This window comes from Stegostoma tigrinum, chromosome 4, assembly GCF_030684315.1.
Source record: "Stegostoma tigrinum isolate sSteTig4 chromosome 4, sSteTig4.hap1, whole genome shotgun sequence".
Lineage (NCBI taxonomy): Eukaryota > Metazoa > Chordata > Chondrichthyes > Orectolobiformes > Stegostomatidae > Stegostoma > Stegostoma tigrinum.
The window spans coordinates 66,645,423-66,664,818 of record NC_081357.1 but is presented as its reverse complement, the minus strand read 5'-3'; the positions used below and the strand labels follow the sequence as shown (position 1 = coordinate 66,664,818).

Sequence of the window (19,396 nt, the reverse complement as noted above, 5' to 3'; positions counted from 1 at the left end):
TATAACCACAGTTGATGGTAGTTGTGTTTTCCTTAAGATAGGGAATTTCAAAACTAAGGGGCACACTTTTAAAGGTGAGAGGAGAGAGATTAAAAAAAATACATTAGAGGCAAATTTTTGTTTCAGCAGAGGGTGGTTTGCATGTGGAAGGACTTTCCCGATGAAGTGGTAATAAAAGACATTTGGACAGATATAGGAGAGGTTGAGGAATACAGGCTCGAAGCAAGCAGGTAGGACTAGTTTAGTTTGGAATTATGTTCGGTTTGGACTGGTTGGACTGGAGAGTCTGTTTCTGTACTGTATGACCCAATGACTCTAAGTAAATAACCATAAAATTTATAGTCATTCATGTTTTATTATACACACACACACAATTTTTAAGTCTTTAATTTTAAATGTAAAATTTGAACCGGTCTCTCACCTTTAATTTAGCAAGCGCTTTATGGCGCCTGATTATAATTTACTTTTCTCCTCTACAGTGTGCTTGTCCTTGATATTTCTTTCTTCTGTTCCATTCTTGTACCAAACCAATTTATATCATGGTCACTATTTTCTAAATCTCTTTGTTTTACAGACAACCTCCAGATCTACTCCATTGCCCAGAATAATCCTTTTTTCAGTGGTGTGACCCTTTGATCATTTCCTTATAAATTCTGTCTGATGGCACCTGTCTCACTAACACCTGAAGGGGCAGCAAAGCTCCAAAAGCCTGTGCTTTCAAATAAAGCTGTTGGACTATGACCTGGTGTCATGTGATTTCTGACCATGTCCACCCCAGTCCAATGCCACCACCTCCACATCATTTATTCCACAACATATTGACTAAGAAAACAGATGCAGGCTAGAGGACAGCAAGCCTTCCGTTAAATAAATTATTTCAAATGAATTACGATAGAAGAAGTTAACCATAAGGGACTGTGAAGAAAAACAAAAATGTTCTTGCTTTTACTTTTATCTATAACTGAATTTTAAATGATCATTGCAACAACACCAGGATGTATTGCAACGTTGCTCCTCAGAATTGTTTGGGGAGATCGGGGGGGGGACAGTTAAATGAGACATTACTAAACCCCTGCCCTGTGATTGGGAGGCATTTTTCATTTATATGAATTCAGCAAGTTGGCCCAGAGTCAAAAACATGTTGGCAGACTGGCATGCCCACTTTTGAGCTTGTTGCCTTCATTAAAATGAAAATTCTACCCCGTGTAGCCCCCTCATCCTTGCCAACTGGGACAGATATGAGGCCCAATTAGGGGTAGAGGACTGAACCCCATAGATTGGGTGACAACCTTCTTCCAGTTCTCAAAATAGCACATTTAGAATGGAGGCCAAAGATAGCTGCCAGTTTTGTGTTGAGTGGGGGTCTCTGTTAACCCATTTTGGCACCAAACAATTTTGTGGTCTTAAACATGTTGAGCTGCATCAATTCAAGCAACTTAAGAACCTCAGATAACAAAGTGTGGAGCTGGATGAACACAGCAGGCCAAGCAGCATCTCAGGACCACAAAAGCTGACGTTTCAGGCCTAGACCCTTCATCCTCTTTGAAGGGTCTAGGCCTGAAACGTCAGCTTTTGTGCTCCCGAGATGCTGCTTGGCCTGCTGTGTTCATCCAGCTCCACACTTTGTTATCTTGGATTCTCCAGCATCTGCAGTTCAAATCATCACTGATACAACTTAAAAACCTCGCCTGATTTGCAGCAAAGGTTCCCACTAGGTGTGATCTCAGTACAACTGCCCAGATCACTTGATCCACAGATTAGAATCTATTGATTCTGGTTTCAAATTTGAACATGCTGCCACTGGCTGGGACTTAAGTTCATTTTCCTCTGCCATTGTACCTACGGCACGCTTACATGTAGAGGTCAGTCACATAAAGCTTTAATCTGCAGTTGTACTGCAACAACTTTTGTATCCAGCATCCTGGCTCTTGTCACTTCTGGACACGAGCATTCCAATGCCTTCCCCACTTGCCTCTCATTCTTCGCACTCCATAAACCTCATCTGCTCTAAGGCTCCTGTTGTACACCATGTCCTGCTCACCTAGGGTCCCTGTCCCATTGACTTACTTTGGCTGTGTTCTCCCAATATAGACTATTAGAGAAGGACACATCTGTAATGGAAACAAATATGGTAATCTTTCCCTGTATAGCGGAAAGGTGTGAGGATACAGAAAATTAATGAGCTGAAAAAGTGGCTTCCCTTCAAAAGGATGTGAATATTTTGTTGTAACTTCTGCAATGTTGCTATGTGGAGAAACGAAAACAGGTTTGAGTTTTATCAATTAAAGCGCCAATAAATCAAATCATAGGAGAAAGTACAAGTATTGATTTAAAATTAAAAACATGGCACAATGTAATTCTGCTTTATTTTTCATTGGAATAGTACATTCGATATACTGAGTCACATTATTTCAGCTATTGTTTTTGTACTGGTAGTTGTCTGTGGTCCAGTTGCAAGTCACTTGAAGTACCCAAGCTGTTACTTTTAGTTTATGAATGCAGACGTGTCATTAATCAGATGCATTTATATAGGATGCATTTACTTTATTTTTTTATTAATCTGATTAATTTAAGCATATTATTTATCAAATTGGCTGCAACAGTGTCATTGGATCAACAGCTACATCACTTGTTTAAACTGAACATAAAATTCAAGTGAAAAAGCTTAAATATATCTTGTCGGCATGATCCACAATGGAACTATCTTGTAAAAGTAAAATTGTTTGTGTTTTCTTTTGATCCTGACCAGCAGGACCCTACAATTGGCAGATCAACCAATAAACATTTACCACAAGTGCAAAGTACCTCTGGACTCAAGTTCTCCCTGCTCCTTCCTGCAAGGGATGGGTGGAAATGGGGAATGAGAAAAGAGGATTTTAAATTGGCATTAAAAAAAGAACACCTTTATGGATTTGTACTCAAACACTGCCGGAGTACCTGTAGCCATAATTCAACTTACTGAAAACAAACTTTAAAGAGGCTACATTAAATAAAGAGGCACATGCTTTGGTGATGAATTAGCCAATAAAAGTTACAAAGAGAAACCACCTTTGTTTAAGGGTGCCAAACAGCATTCATTCTACTGCTGATATTTGGAAACAGAAAAATGTGACCATGTTAGTCTACTTAATCAATGAACTCAATACATCTGTCCAGCTACAAAGGTGACTCAGACAGTTAAGCCTAATAATCAACTTGAAATAAAATCAAAAACTTTGTAACAGAAACAAAAATGGAGATGGAACGAATAAAAAACAAATAACTTAAACAGAATGCCACTGATTGAAAGAAATATTGTACAAGATGTCATTTCGGGCTGCGGTCTCACTAAATTGGTTCCTTCATGGATCAAAAAAGATCCCCAATACCCGGTTGACTATCCAAATCAACAAAGCCTTTAAATTTTTTTTTCCTGTATTGCTCAGGATATCATCTTCCAATTTGTTATACGTGCACAGGCTAAGTCAAAGTTGGAAGTATTTGTGTTAGAAGTCAATCCAATTAAACAATCTCAGAAATTGGTTTGGAAGTCTTCACGCTCGGCTGCTGTAATATTGGTGGAAATCCATTTAAATGAGGTTTCCAGGGGCCTCCTACCCAGTGACAGTGGTCAACCAGGAAAACGAGGGAATTTCAACATTTATATCATCCGTTTTAGTTTTACATGGCCAAACATACTTAGCTATTTAGAAGTTGCAGGTGACACCTTTTAGTAAGTTACAAGGAGGTGAGATCACTCTCCAGTGGAGGCTTTGGAATTAAATAGTTTTCCTTTACATGTTCTTTTCATTAATGAGTAGGATATGGAAATTAATTCACAATTCAATATGCTTCTAAGATATTGTGAAAATGTGACCAATGAAGAAACATTTCTAGCAAAACCACAAAACTGTCCCACACTACAGCTTTGAAGTTCTCTGCAATATTAGTCACTGTTAAGACAGTTTCTCTTTTAATTAAGCTTGGACTGTCAAGTGACCTATTTAACCTACAGAATTAGAGTTGAACTATATCTTATCTATGGCATGGCTGTTTAGCAGCTGAAAGACTCTCCTCAAAAAAAAACTTGCAAATAAGGCACTAAAAATTACTTTTAGATAGCATTGTCTAATGTTATTAGATGGATTTCAAGCAAGTGAAGGTGATTGCCACATCTCATCTCAGGATATTTTTTACTTCCATTATCCTAACAATTAGTCATGAATAGAAATCAAGTGAGGTCAAGCTCCTTGCCAGTCATGTGAATTGTGCTAATTGATATGCAAATTGAAAAGATTCACTTTTACATGACCAAGGCAACCAGGTCTAGGCAGCATAAGGACAGGGGCTATTGCTCAGCCAGACTGCCCACCTCCCTACTTAGGTGTGCTTTAAGAAGCACATTGTGTCTATGGATAAACTTGAGGCCTCTGTGATTGGTGAGCACTGAAGAGACTGTAATGTCAACGGTCAGGGACAAATTTTAATTTTCTTTAATATCCTACACATTTTTTCAGCTTGATGTTCATGCCCCATTAACAAAAAGTGAGCTTGCATATGCATGAACCAAATTTGTTCCGCATGTTCACACTTTCACATCCACTTAGTTTTGACTTGATTCCGGATATATTCCACTCCTGAAGTAAAGCATGCCTGTATACATTATTTTGGCTACAATTCAGAGTCATGCTGTTGATTTTGACTCCAGAATTTTAAATATCAAGCATGCTCATTGCTCAGGCCGATATCAATATTGGAAAGTATTCTGATACTCCAGTTTATTTCTAGTGCCTTAAACTGAATTAAAATTGCCTTCTCACGAATGTTAACTGCTGGAATAGCTGTGTATAAAATATCCAATTGGATTAAATCTGAATGAAGTGGCATTTCATGGCACATTGGCATCCCTTGAGATGATATAATTTTCCTTGAAAAGAGAATAGGAATATCACACCGTGCAGGGAAAAGTTCTCTTCAGAGACTGAGGCTCAAGACAGTGTTAGGACAATGCAAGAGTGCAAACATTGCCAGAGACCTATATTGTTCATGATTACGACTGAGTAGTACTAACATGTGCAAAATGGAAAAGACACTCCTATCTCCAGCGCTGATCTGTCGATTCATCAATAAAAACATTGGAGTCTGATTAATTTCTTCTTTCTTGAGTTGTACATCACAGTGCTTGAAGCCAAGTCTTTGGAAATCATTCCAAGAATTTGTACTACTTGGCAATATGGCCAAGAAATAATTCATGACAACATTCCCAACTTCATGTCTGTTTGGTATTTGGATGTTAAATACATGCTATTGCTTCTCATTGCAGAGTTCTGAGAGGTCCCTGACACATTGTTGTCTCCCATGTAAACAAGGCTTGTTTTTGTTTTATGTAAACATACCAGTCTGTGACCTTTTCCTTTGCTTCTTACACATGTAATAGATAGGAAAGATAAACAAACCTACCGAAAGAAAAGAAATAGTGTTAGAAGTAAACATTTATTAGCATAGTGCTATAGTTTGCACGTATAAGCAAGAGCTGTCATTGTTAATTGAGTTTCATGATAGTGAGCTCTTTCAGTAACGATTACCTTTCAACTATTTAAATCTACAAGTGTCATTAATACTTAAAAAGATAAATAAATGTATCATTAGGTACAAAAATGCACATTTGGTATTGGGTAATTATAGTGGTTTACCTTTTTTTTAAACAAAGTCCTAGGAATGGAATACTCAAAATATTCTCGTGATTACAACTATGGTCCAAGAGAATGTGGTACACAATCTACCAGATGATACAATGTGATTTAAAACTAAAGAAGAAAAATATCGGAAGTAAATCCAATTATTGCTCTACTACAGTCAAAACCATAATTCCTCTTTCACTGTTTGTGCGTTCTAAAATGCCAGTTAATGGATAGAGGATACCATCTCAACAGCACAAAATGCCAGTGTGTTCTGCAAAACACATACTTTAAAGAATTTGTTGGATCACAATTGAGAATCTGGGAGAAGTAAATTAATTGATCCTCATGTATTCCTTTGAATTTGATAACATTAATATAAATCAAATACAAATTTGCAGGTCATTTCTTCTAAATTGGTAAAACAAATTGAAGTGTTACTCTGCTCGTATTTGGCAGCGTCAGTTACAAACAGATGAATCTGGTGCAGGTGAAGGCTGTTTGGCCCCTCAAGTCTGCTCTCACATTGAAGCTCACCTAACCATAGCCACATTCCCAAAAACTTGAAGAACCTATCTACCTGTGCCTTGGAAATGTTCAATAACTTTGCCTGCACTACACTCTGGACAAGACAGTTTTAAAGACTCTCAACCTCCAAAGAGGGGAAAAAACCTCTCCATATCTCAGTTTAAAATATGGGGGTCTTCCATTTCATTCATTGTATCCTAGTTCTCACCTCTCCCACAGGGGAAAACATCCTGTTAGCATCCATCCTGACAAGGGTCTTCATGCCTCAGTAAGATTACTTTTTACTCATCTCAACTACGTTGGGTAAAGGTCTGGTTTATTCAAACTTTTGTTACAATATAACTATCACAATCCCAGAAATCAGTCACATTAATCTTCTGTGAACGACTTCTAAAGCATTTTTATCTCTTTGTAAATAAGGAGACCAAAATACACTCAGTATTCCAAATGTGGTCTCACCATTCTGTTACAACTGTGGCAAAACATTGTCACATTACATTCCCTTTGCAGAAATGAGAAGTTTCCATTTTCCATCCTAATCACTGACTAACTTTGTGTGATTTATTGCATTAGGATCTCCAAATTCCATTGTATCTCAGAATTCTGCAATCTGTCTCCATCCATGTAACATGCTGCTTTTCTATTCTACCTGCCAAAGTGGACAAATGCACATTTTTGTACATAATACTCCATCTGCCAAATTTTTGCCCACTGATTTATTAACATCCCTTTGCAGGCTCCCAAATCCTCCTCACAACTTCCTGTTCTAACTATCTTCGCGTCGTCAGAAATTTAGCAACTGTATATTAGGTTCATTCATCTAAGTCACTGGTGTAAACAGTTAATACTTCGGCACTCATCCATGGCAGTCCACCTAACCCATCATGTGGGCCTGAAAATTACTTATCAGCTCCTGTTATCTGACAAACCATCTAGTTGCTGTCATGCTATTTTCTGAACCAAGAGTTCTTACTGTGCCTTTTGCCACTGACATGGCAGCTTGTCCTGCCCTTTGAAAAATCTAAGTGCAACATAGCCACAGGTGCCCCTTTATCGACCTTGTCTATTACTTCCTCAAAAGATGCTAATCTATTAATAAAACAATGTCTCATTTATAAAACCATTCTGTCCCTAAATAATGCACTGAAATTTTCCAAGTGCCTGCCATATCCTCCTTAATAATATGTAAATTTTTCCAATGGAAAAGGTTAAGTTAACTTGTGCGTACAGAGTCAGCACCATTAATAACTGTTTGACATGGATGTGCAAGGCCATTTTGCCTGTCCATGTTACTCCCTGCTTTGTAGCATCTGATAACCTCTAGAATTTTCGCAATTTTGCTCTCAATATTCTAGCTGGAAGCTTATTCCACATATTGATTACTTTTATGAGAGGAACAAGAGTTTAAAAAAAATTATCTATCCAAAAATAAAATCCTCTTATAGACCGAGACATCGAGAACTGCAGATGCTGGAGTCTGAGATAACACACAGTGTGGAGCTGGTGGAACACGGAGCACCAGACGAACAAGAAAACCGATATTTCGGGTCGGGACCCTTCTTCAGAAACGGCTGAAGGATTCTGACCCGAAATGTTAGCTTTCCTGTTCCTCTGATGCTGCCTGGCCTGATGCGTTCCTCCAGCTCCACACTGGGTTCTCTTACAGACTGCACCCCTTATTCTGGCAGTTTAAAATAAAATTTCTGTAACAATTTTATATGCCTCTGTAATAACCAGTTTACAAAAAAAAAATTAAAGTTTCTAAAGTCTCTTCTCAAAGCAGAATTTTACAGTTCTCTAGCTTCAGGTTTGCCTGAGTGGCCTTCGAGGCCCCGCAACTCAAAAGAAAAAATGTCCTGAATTTTACACTCAGTGGGCAAGGTTTAGCTAGGCCTGTCTTCCCTCACCCCACTGAAGCCACTATAATAGCCACTTCCCAGATCAGACAGCAGAGATGTAGGTAATGTCAGATCAAATTCCCTTCATGGATCATGGAAAGGGAAGGGTGCCTCTCTCACTGGTCCCATTCCTACTCTGGCTGCTTTTTCCATCTCCACCTCCTCCCCAAAAAATAATCAATGCCTGCCCTGCCCATGTACTTACACCCCCACCTGGCCTTCTCTTCAGGATTCTCACTCCTCCTCACTGTGTGAATCCCATGCTTACCTTGACTCTGATGAGATCTGTGGCCCCCTCGGTGACTATTACACCCAGTGGTGCTCCTGTGCCTACAAAGATGTTGGCTAATCAAACACTTCTTAAAGGGCAGCAGGGAATCTGGCATTTGTGGGGATTTGTTCTTTTTGACTCTCAGCCTCTAACACTAATATTTAGATATTTGCAGAACAGAACAAAGGACTAGATTTACATGCCCACCTTGAGTCACGAATCAATGAAACTAATTTTCACAACAAATTTAAAGTTCCTGTATTAAAATGGGCTTGAGGCATCTTTCTGTAGGTGCGAGGAGGTTGGGTTATAACCTCTTGTACTCTGATGTTGAGGTGTCCATTGACAACCCTAGGGGAAATTCACTTTGCCCATTCACTAATGTTTGCATCAGGTCAAGCCAATTTTGGAAGGTTTCCGAAATCCATAACTGTTTAAGAATTCAGTATCCTTCACAGAAACTTGCTGAGAAGTTGGCAAGTTCTGACAAGTTATCAAATGTCATTATTTGATATAATTATAAGTTGTATGCACTTTTACTGCAATGATTGACCATAAAGTTTTGTCTTGCAAAGGCAAATCAGCATTGCTTAGATTACAGAGATAACAAGGTGTAGAGCTTGATGAACACAGCAGGCCAAGCATCAGCAGAGAAGCAGGCAGGCTGACGTTTTGGGCCTAGACCCTTCTTCAGAAATTTCTGAAGGGTCTAGGCCCAAAACATCAGCCTTCCTGCTCCTCTGATGCTGCTTGGCCTGCTGTGTTCATCAAGCTCTACACCTTGTTATCTCAGATTCTCCAGCATCTGCAGTTCCTACTATCTCTTGCTTTGATTACACTTGTGCAAGTATTGAGGTGGTTTACAATACTTCTCCCCACAGTAGTCAGTGTTATTTGGCATTCAAAACTGAAGAATAAAGTGAATGGTAATTCTGGTTGTCAATGATCTGAAGTCGTTTAAATGTACAGTGTTTAAATTGAAAGAAATCTGCAACTTACACATTGGGGAAAAAAGAAATCAACTGGTCCTCGAATGCTTTGACTGCAGGCCATTGATGTAGCTTAGAAAAAAAACTAGCCATTTTGCTTCAATTTCAACAGGCTCTACTGTGTGGCAAATGAATGTTTTTTCAAAGATGGTGATCTGAGATAATGGGAACTGCAGATGCTGGAGACTCCAAGATAAAGTGTGAAGCTGGATGAATACAGCAGGAACACCTGGTTGAGTTTTAAAACTTGGTTAACAACTTGTCTCAGCAGAAGTTTCCACACAGTTTTATTGACAATCTTAAGTAAATATTATAGGATTAACAATATTTTATGTCATTACTTAATAGATGCTTGGCTCCGTAACAAATACCACGAGGGGATTTAAATCATTTTCATTTGGTCCTGATATTTTTCCAGTATGAATGGTTGTGTTGCGAGTGACAGCCAACATTTCCTCCAAGCTGGGTGACTGTGCACACAGCTGCTCCATGGTTCAGCGCATGGGAATTGCCATGCCAATCATAGCATCGCTGCTACACATGGACCACAGGGCTCCATGCAGCTACAAAGAAAATTTGAGGGACCGCTGTCTTCAATTGTTGCATATTTATTTTATCATATACAGATTTAAAATACCCCATATTGTTATTACATGGTCCCTTGAGCACTGTATAGTGGATACTGAATAACTGGAAATTACGTGGAGTCACGGAGGGAGATGGAGAATTACGAAGGGGTGTGAGGAGAGAGTTAGGGCGCATAAGAAGGATGTGGAGATGCCGGTCAATGTCTCAATAAATCTAGGCAGGCCTTTGCCACCTGCACGTCTCCAAATGCTGACCTGGGTGTTGGAAAACCTGAACATTGCTCGTTCAGATTACACAAGGTGAAATTATGTGCATAAGCAACAGGTTCAGGGAACAGAAGTTGAAGTTAATCTGACTTGCGTTTCTCAAGCCCAAACAAAAATCCACTGAAACAAACAAAATGCTTGTTCTGACCAGAGTGCCATAGAGTTCGATTAGCTCCTCTAACTTAGATTCAGCTGCTTGGGTTATTAACTTAATTAATTGCTACTTTGTATTGATGGGGTATTTCAATGTTGAGCCCCAGAGTCTTTTAACACCATTCATGGCATACGTATGTTGGCAATCTTTCCTTCCAATGAATTGCAATCTACATTTGTCTGTATTAAATTTCATCTAACGTTATTCTCCCTACGTGAATGGCAAACTCACCAACTTTTAAAAAAAACTATAAAAAAAATGCACCATTGGCCTGTGACCGAAACTGAAAGGACACACACAATCAACACTTTAGTGGTATTATAACGCAGAATTGGCAAGATTACATTTGGACATTTGAGGGTTCCCACAAGGTTTACATTCTGAAGACAACAAGGAAGTTTGTTGTCCCCAATTCTTGTTGCTCCATTTGTTACCACAACAAAACTAAAACCCTTACAATCATTTAGGAGAAACTGGTAAATAATACTTAAAATTAGAGTGTAATAACAATTCTGCTTATGTTATCATACCAGCTTTACTGAGTCTTAGAACATATTGTATTACGTGGATATTATAATTATTTTTCCATATATTCAGAATTTAAATCTCTTCACAAAAGACTTAATCTGCAGCCAACAACAGAACAAGTCAAATCAGAATTATTTGTGGGGGTTTCGGACTGCAGAGAGCATGGAATAGGTTTTCTCTTGAGAAAATATTGCTAACGTCAAACACTACTCTACTTAATATGGACATTACATTCACACATAATAGATCCAAGTTTATATAAGTCAACAATCCTATTTGGTCTTCTCCTCACTGTATTCTTAACTGCACTGAAATTGCCCAATTTCACCATTTTCAAATTTAGCTAACTCTTTATCAGCCTCTGAAACCATGGAACTGCACCATCTCTTTCGGTTTCTATCCTTCCTAAAATCGATGGATATTTAGAAGAAATGGTATTACATATTGATTCAGCCTGCTGGATTTGATACACATTTTTAAAGACTGACACTGTTTCTTCCTCTGAACTTCGGTTTCACAATAAAAAGCCAATGATTAGCCTTGGAAACTGTAGACCTACAATATTGTTAGCATTCACCACATCCAATCACCAATGTTTTGAGGAGAAATGGAGACAATAGCCAAAGATTCTTGAGACTCCACGTCAGGAATAGGTCATCTACTGTATTGGAAGCTGTGCCAATAGCACAGGGCCCTGGGATGGTACTGTTGGGATGGGCTCCACCTGAACTCATCTGGGATCATGTCCTACTGGAAAGGCTAAATAGGGTGGTCACAGGAACTTTAAACTGGGAAATGGGAGGCAGGGCTCAGGGAAAGTCAATACAGTTTCAAAATAACTAACAGGATAGACAGCAGAGAAAAAGAGTCAGGAATCCAACTTCAGATACAGCAGGTAATAGCAAAACTAATCAGAAATGCTTTGGTTAAACTGGAAGAGAGAAATAAACAGGTGAATAGTGTCCCCAATAACAGTTTGGCCTACAAATACATGGAATGTAAGGAATCAATTATATGAGCTGTAGGCACAAAATCTAATTAGAGTTGATTGTAGCCGGTACTGACACATGACTGCAGGATGTTTGGGACAGGGGACTAAATATACCAGGATAGAGGATTTATAGAGAAAATTACAGAGGAGACAGAGTAGCTTTACTGATTGGAAATAAATATCAACTCAAAAGTGGCTGGATTTGGCCAGTGGTGTCACACAAGGATCTGTGCTGTGCTCGGGCTTCAATTATTCACATTATTTGTTAATGACTTGGATAATGGTATAGAAAGTCATATATCCAAATTTGCTGATGACACAATGTTAGGTGGTATTGTAGACATGGGTGTATTGAAGCACTGAGTGAATGGGTAAATCTGTGGCAGATGGAGTTTAACGTAAAGAGATAGGAGATTATCCACTTTGGAATGAAAGATCAGATCAGGGTACTTTCTGGATGGCATGAAGTTACATAGAGTGGTTGTCCAAAGAGTCTTGGGGGTTCAGGTGCATAGGTGTCAAAAACATTAAAAAAAAATCAAGAAAGCTAATAGATTGCTGGCCTTGATAGCTCAACATCAGGAGTACAAGGACACAGAAGTCATGCTGCAGTTATACAAAACCCTGGTTAGATCTCACTTGGAGTACTGTCAGCACATCAGTGCATCACACCTCAGGAAGGATACTTTGGCCTTGGAGGGAATACAATGAAGGCATACAAGAATGATACCTGGACTTTAGAGGTTATGTCTTGAGGATAGATTATACAATTTAAGTCTGTTTCTCTCGAATTTAGAAGGTTAAGGGGTGATCGGATCGAAATCTTCGAGACATTAACAAGACAGTGTAGATAAAGACAAACTATTTCCACTGGTTGGGGATTTTCAGAACCAGGGGTATAGTCAGAATTAGGGCCAGGCCATTCAGGAGAGATGTTAAGAAGCACTTCTATACACAAAGGGAAGTGTGGAACTCTCTTCCACAAATGGCAGTGAATGCTGGATCAGTTGGTAATTTTAATTCTGTGATAGTAGTTTTTTTTGTTAAATCAAAGGTATTAAAGGGATATGGTTCAAAGATATGGAGTTAGGCCACAAATCAGCCATACTTTCCTTGAATGGTGGAACAAACTTCAGGGGCCGAATGGCCTAGTCCTGTTCTTATGAAGATCTGCTCACCATGTAAACACACCAGTATCAGATGATCACCAAATCCTGCTCAGCTTAATGTACAGAATAATTCACAAGGAAATCTACGGTGCAGATCTGGGCTGAATTCACACAATGAATTCTTAGTATTCACAGCCAGCTGCCATGCATGCCATTCCTCAAATATCTGGTGACTATAAATAATGGACAGCATCATGCAATGCAATATGTGAAGGTTTTCAAGTGATGAAATTGAAAAATAAACCGCCCGACCCACCCAGCTATCAACTTAATACAAAATCTAGAAAAGTTCAAAGGCACACAGCTGTTTGTTACTGCACAGAGCATGTCCTGGATATGTTCAGACTGCTCCCATAACATCAATCAAAGCCACATAACGTGTGAATGCAAAACCAACGGGACAGTTTTTGAGATAGGGAAATAAACTTCTTAAATGAAAGAAGGTTGTTTTCTGTCTCAACATTTTCACTTATTTCCTATGATTGGTGTCTCATGTTGAAGTACAGTTCCACAGGAAGCCTACTGGTAGAACACAAGTGCTCATCCTTCACCTTTGTGTTTAGCTGGAGAGTACTAGCAGTTTACTCCAACATATGGGTGTGGTTCGGAGGGAGGTAGGGGATACTACAGTGAAATACTGTCTTGTCCTCATCTTTGTCCTTTTTGGCATCAGTCATTACAGGATGATCTGAAATGGGAGTCTTGACACATTCCCAATTAAATCCATACACAATGCAGTACACCCACTGGACGGTATTTCAACTGAAATCAAACTCTTTTCTTAAGTGACATACGGGAACTAATTTGTACTGCAAGTATTGTGCTGGCTTTGCTTTGTTTAAGCAGTCAAGGTGAGACTTTTAAATGATAACATTTAAAATCAGCAGTCCTTCATTTAAATGTGTCTTCAATGCCACCATTCACATAATGCTGATTGGAATGTAGTCAATAGCATCACAGGTCTTCAATTGTATTTTGTTTCAAATATTTCGCTTTGAGAAGGATTAAACCCGTAAATTTCGGAAACAAGTTTCACCAAAATATTCCTGTCGTTCTTTAAAAAATGTAAATTAAGTGGAAAAGTTAGATCTAGCTTGGTTTAAAAAAGCTGCTTTTTCTTTAGCACAGCCTTGGGCTTGGGTTTGTCTTGGCCTTGAGAATTTGTGGCTCATCCACTTCGAATAAGCAGTAGAGCCTGCTTACAATTGCTACAAGATGACATCAGAGCTCCATAACATCACTAAGTATTTCAGAGAAGACATCTTGTTTTAAATACATTTTTAAATTTGATAGCATTAAGTAACGCAGTACTGTTTTACCTGCCAAAATGAAATTAATTTTAGATAGCACTCCATTGTACCAAAAACTAATGAAAATTAACAAATGTTAATATTCATGGTTCTATGCTGTACGAAAGAACAACAAAGTAGTCAGCAGTTATCAGAAGAACCTACACACTCAATTTAGTTATCTGATTGTTGCTTTTTATAGCAGTGAACGGCTTAGTCAAATTTAGGAAAGGCTACATGTCAAATCCACTAACTGCTATAAAGCTATTATAAAAATATCATGTGATAAGCGTAACAAGGTCCCAAAACGGTTTTGTTAACCACTGCATTATAGCTTTCATACAGGCATGTTAGATCAGCATTGCTGCACATTTTAAATATAATTAATTTGTATCAGTTCAACATTTGCCCACATAAGTGAATAAATATATGCCCTAAAATAAGGTATCATTGAACCATTGAAAAGTGGCAGCTCAGCAAGAGGCCTTTCAGACCATTTGTCTGTGCCAGCTGAATAAACTATTTGCTGATTCTCAACCCATTTTCCAGCACCTGGCCTACAGTCCAGGCACAAATCCAGAAATAATCTAAATGAGTCAATGGCTTCTGTCTCAAACAGTAAACTGGGCAGCAAATTCCAGACATGCACCACTGTCTGGGTGGAAAAGATTTTGTTCATTTTCCCTTGAATCCTTCTCCCTAGTTTTCTCATGGTCATTAGCCCTTGACCCTTCTCTGCTGTGGGAAACTGGTCTTCACTGTCCACTTTACCCAAGCCCTTTGTTCTGTTGTACTCCTCAATTAAGTCACCCATCAGCCTCCTCTGTTCTAAGGAAGACAGAGCTAGCCTACCCAATCTTGCATCTTGGCTACAATTTCTAAGCTGTCACAAAATATTTCTGTACTCTTGGAGAGCAAAAGTTCTGCCTAAACACGGTAACAAGACAGACATAGACTGAACTTGAGCTATAGTTTAGCCAGGGTCTTTTACAGTTTCAGCATTCCAGCCTTGTTTTTGCATTTAATACCTCACCGTATGACAGAAAGCCTCCAACACAACGACTTTACAATCCTAACAAACTGTCCTGCCATCTCCAGCAACTCGAACATGCATTCCAACAATTCCCACTTCCTTTGTTTTTCCTAATAGCCTCCCATTTATTGCTTTGTTTATCCTTCCCAAACTTTAATCAGATGGAATACTATCTGCCACTTCTGTCCATACAACGATTAATTTACATCATTTTGTGGCTGTTAACCATCCTCTTTGATCAACTTCCCAGAAAATTTCCCGATCATGCTGCCCACTTTGGAGTCCAAATAATTAAAATTTGCCACAAAACGACAAAGATCCAACACCGAGTACCAACACCACTGGAGACGTTTGCCACTCACAAAGACGTAAATTGATCATTACCCTTTGTTTCCAGTCCCCGAGCGAATTTTGAACACAACTTGTCGCTTACCCCATATCCCTTGAGTTTTTTTCTGTGCTGCGAGGGATCTTATTAAGATGAGATCTTTTGCAGGCCACTTATCTAACTGAGATCTACTCTAATCCACAGTCTCTGCTTGGTCTGTATTTTGATGTGAAGTACAGGCTACCAAACAATATTTGGAGGGAGTGGTGGAATATCTGTAGTCCATTCAAAGACATAATGGAGGCTTCACATCTAAAATGCCACTTGTTCACAATCTTTATAAATACTGATTGATTGATAAAAACTAAAAAAAAAAGAACAGTGGATGCTGTAAATCAGAAACAAAACAAAGTTTCTGGAAAAGCTCAGCAGGTCTGGCAGTATCTGTGGAGGAGAAAACAGAGTTAACGTTTCGGGCCCAGGGACCCTTCCTCAGATAGATTGATCTCCTGTGCATTTTTTTGAATTTTCTCTTTTTGCTCAAGGTGCAAAGTAAAAAGCATTGCTGAATACAGCTCTAAGAAATGAAGCATACAAAAAGATTAACATTGAGCGAACATAGGAAATAATGGCTGTAAGATATATTGGCTGCGGAAACAGACACCCACAACAACCCACCAGCAGGCACATTCACAAACAGCAATACATGGCCACTGTTGCTCATTAATCTTTTATTGCGCTGTTGGCACAGTATCATGTCCAGAGATTATGCGTATTAATGTTGCAACATACATAGGGAAAGATGCCACTGAGTTGTTGCCAAGCCAGAATGATTATTTTTCTTCCTCTGTGTGGAAACATATTGAGGAAATCCACCACTCCTTTGTCTTCACTGAGTTCTGAAGGGTCACTGACTCTGCTTTCTCTCCACAGATGTTTCTCAAGTTTTCAAGTTGTCAAGTTTTTCCATGCAATTTCTGTTTTTGTTTCAGAGCTATTTCAGCTGTTGCAAAGTCAACGCAGCTGTTTTCGACTCTTTCTAGTCATGCTGCAGCATTGAGCTACAGTTGGAAACAAGACCAGCCTTACTGTAACTATCTTAAACAGCACCCTTTCCCACTTTAGGAGCTGATAGGAGAATTAACTCCTGGTTTATTGTTACTGGTTTGTAAAGTTCCAAATTAGGCTCATTTTTCTTTTGACTTGGTTTGTCATTGGTTGATCTTTTGAGCATCTCCCAAGATCGAGCAACATTGGCCTCCTATTCTGCAGTGTCATTTTTTATTCCTCAAAATTTTACTTTAACAGGAATTTACCACACCCAATATGATATGAGCTGTCTGTGTATAATCTAAGCCCAAAGATCTGTGTATCAAGAATCAACTTGTTCAGTCACAGAGAGCTGTGACAGGAACTGACAACCCCAAGTTGACGTCATCCTTAAAGTGAGGGATAGATAACAGTGGCATATGCATGAAGCTTGATGTGAAGTTATAAATAGCTATGACAATAGCTATTACAGACCGGAACCAAACAAGGTCTTCACTTGTTTCTTGCCATTCAGATATAAATTAGACCTGCAACAGAAAATCCAGTCTGAGGACTTTTACTTAGTCTGTATCTGTTCTCAAAAGTTAGCTGCAAAATCCCTTCTTTTTAACCCAGTGAACAAGTGCAGTACACAGCCAAATCATCTCAATATTCTTCACCACCTAAGCATTTATGGTGATCACAGCTAAAAATCTGTGTCTGACTTCCTTGTGATACTCTGTCAATTGACATCAATTAAATAGATTTATAATACAATGCGACAACCTCATACTCTGCATTAATTCATGCTTGTTGTGTAAATTCATTGAGCTATCCAGTGGATGACACCATATAGCTCTTTAATCCATTGAAAGGTTTGGTGGTTGCAGTCAGAAGGCCAAAATCCTATCTTTGTATTTCAGCGATGCCATCAAATAAGCAGGTTACTCCACCCTGCCTTGAACAATCTCTCAGTCAACCTACCTTGCTTAAGGCAAGGCCCCATTGCTCACATTTTTTGTCATAACTCACACAGCTAAAACCATTCAGGCAAATGGAAAAATGTTCCATACATGCTATGTAAAGGTGGACAGGCTCTAGGGAGTCAGGGTACGTTTCACTCGTCACAAATATCCAACCTATAACTTTTCAAGTGGCAAAGGCATGTATGTAGCTAGTCCACCAGCTGCCAGTCAATGCTGACTCCCAGTACAAGACAGAAGCTGGTAAAAATGCCATTTAATGTTATGGGTCAATGGCTAATTCACACCTCAATACCATCCCCATTAAGGTAAAGCCTAACCATCTCCCCTTGATACTCGATTTCCATTAGTAAATCCCCATACATTAACATAAACACTGCACCAAAAGGGTAGGTAAGAAGCAGAGTATTTTGCATCTAATAACTCATTTCTCCAAAACCTCTACCACCTAGAAGGGTGACTAATCACCTCCGAGCCACACAAAGTCAGATTTGGAACTGTATTATCACTTTTTATTACCCTGGGTGAAATATCTGGAACTTCTTCCCTATCAGAATTGTGGCTGTACCTAAATCACTCAGGAAGCAGTAGTTAAAGACACCTCACCACCATTTTCTCAAAGATAATTTGGGATGCGCAACAAGTGCCCTCTAGTTGAAGATGACATTGCCCAGTATGCCAGTGACACAAATATTATTCCTGCTTAACTTTTTCTAGGTCATGCTACTAAAGGGCACTAATTGCAATACTACCCCAGTAATTACAAATGGAGATGATTGATGAAACATCAGTGAACAGCCTGATCTTATGATGGACAGACATTACATAAACAGGCTTGCAAAGAGGAGGCAAGGATGACGCTGGAAAGATGTTTGTGTGATTGGAAGCCTGTGACTAGTGGTGTACCACAGGGATCAGTGCTGGAACCCTTGCTGTTTGTTATGTATATTAATGACTTGGATGTGAATGTACAAAGTATTATTAGTAAGTTTGCAGATGACATGAAAATTGGGGTGTTGTTGATACTGAGGAGGATGGTGTCAGGCTCCAGTTTGATTTTGATCACAGCAATAACAGATGGAACTTAATCCTGATAAGTGCGAGGTGATGCATTTTAGGAATAATAAGGGGAGAATATACACAATGAATGTTAGGTCTCTAGGGAGTACTGAGGAACCAAGGGACCCCAATATACAAGTCTATAGAACCCTGAAGGTATTAGCACAACAGACAGGATGGTGATGACGACAAATGGGATATTTGCCTTAGTTAACTGGGGCAAACAACGTAGGAGCAGGGAAGCCTTGTTGCAACTTTACAGAGCGTTGGTTAGGCTACACATGGAATACTGTGAGAGATAATGGGAACTGCAGATGCTGGAGAATTCCAAGATAATAAAATGTGAGGCTGGATGAACACAGCAGGCCAAGCAGCATCTCAGGAGCACAAAAGCTGACGTTTTGGGCCTAGACCCTTCATCTGATGAAGGGTCTAGGCCCGAAACGTCAGCTTTTGTGCTCCTGAGATGCTGCTTGGCCTGCTGTGTTCATCCAGCCTCACATTTTATTAACATGGAATACTGTGTGCAGTTTTGGTCACCGCGTTACCAGAAGGACGTGATTGTATTGGAGGGTGCATAGGAGATTTACTAGGATGTCACCTGGGATGGAAAGTCTCAGTTATGACGTGTGACTA

At 39.2% G+C, this 19,396-nt stretch overlaps 1 protein-coding gene across 4 annotated transcripts in view; it reads right to left on the bottom strand.

Annotated features, from left to right (window-relative positions):
• Positions 1 to 2,349: 2,349 nt before the first annotated feature.
• The window catches only part of rnf217 (ring finger protein 217), an 89,656-nt gene continuing 72,609 nt past the window's right edge, over positions 2,350 to 19,396 (bottom strand). For 2 of the 4 annotated variants that reach the window (XM_048531864.2, XM_048531865.2), the window contains one exon: positions 2,350 to 5,435. In XM_048531864.2, the coding sequence (XP_048387821.1) occupies positions 5,362 to 5,435 (74 nt within the window). In that variant the 3' untranslated portion in view covers positions 2,350 to 5,361. Of the gene's footprint in view, positions 5,436 to 9,353; positions 9,573 to 16,949; positions 17,267 to 19,396 lie in introns of those variants that run through there. The other 2 variants (XM_059645387.1, XM_059645388.1) reach the window with 2 other exon arrangements.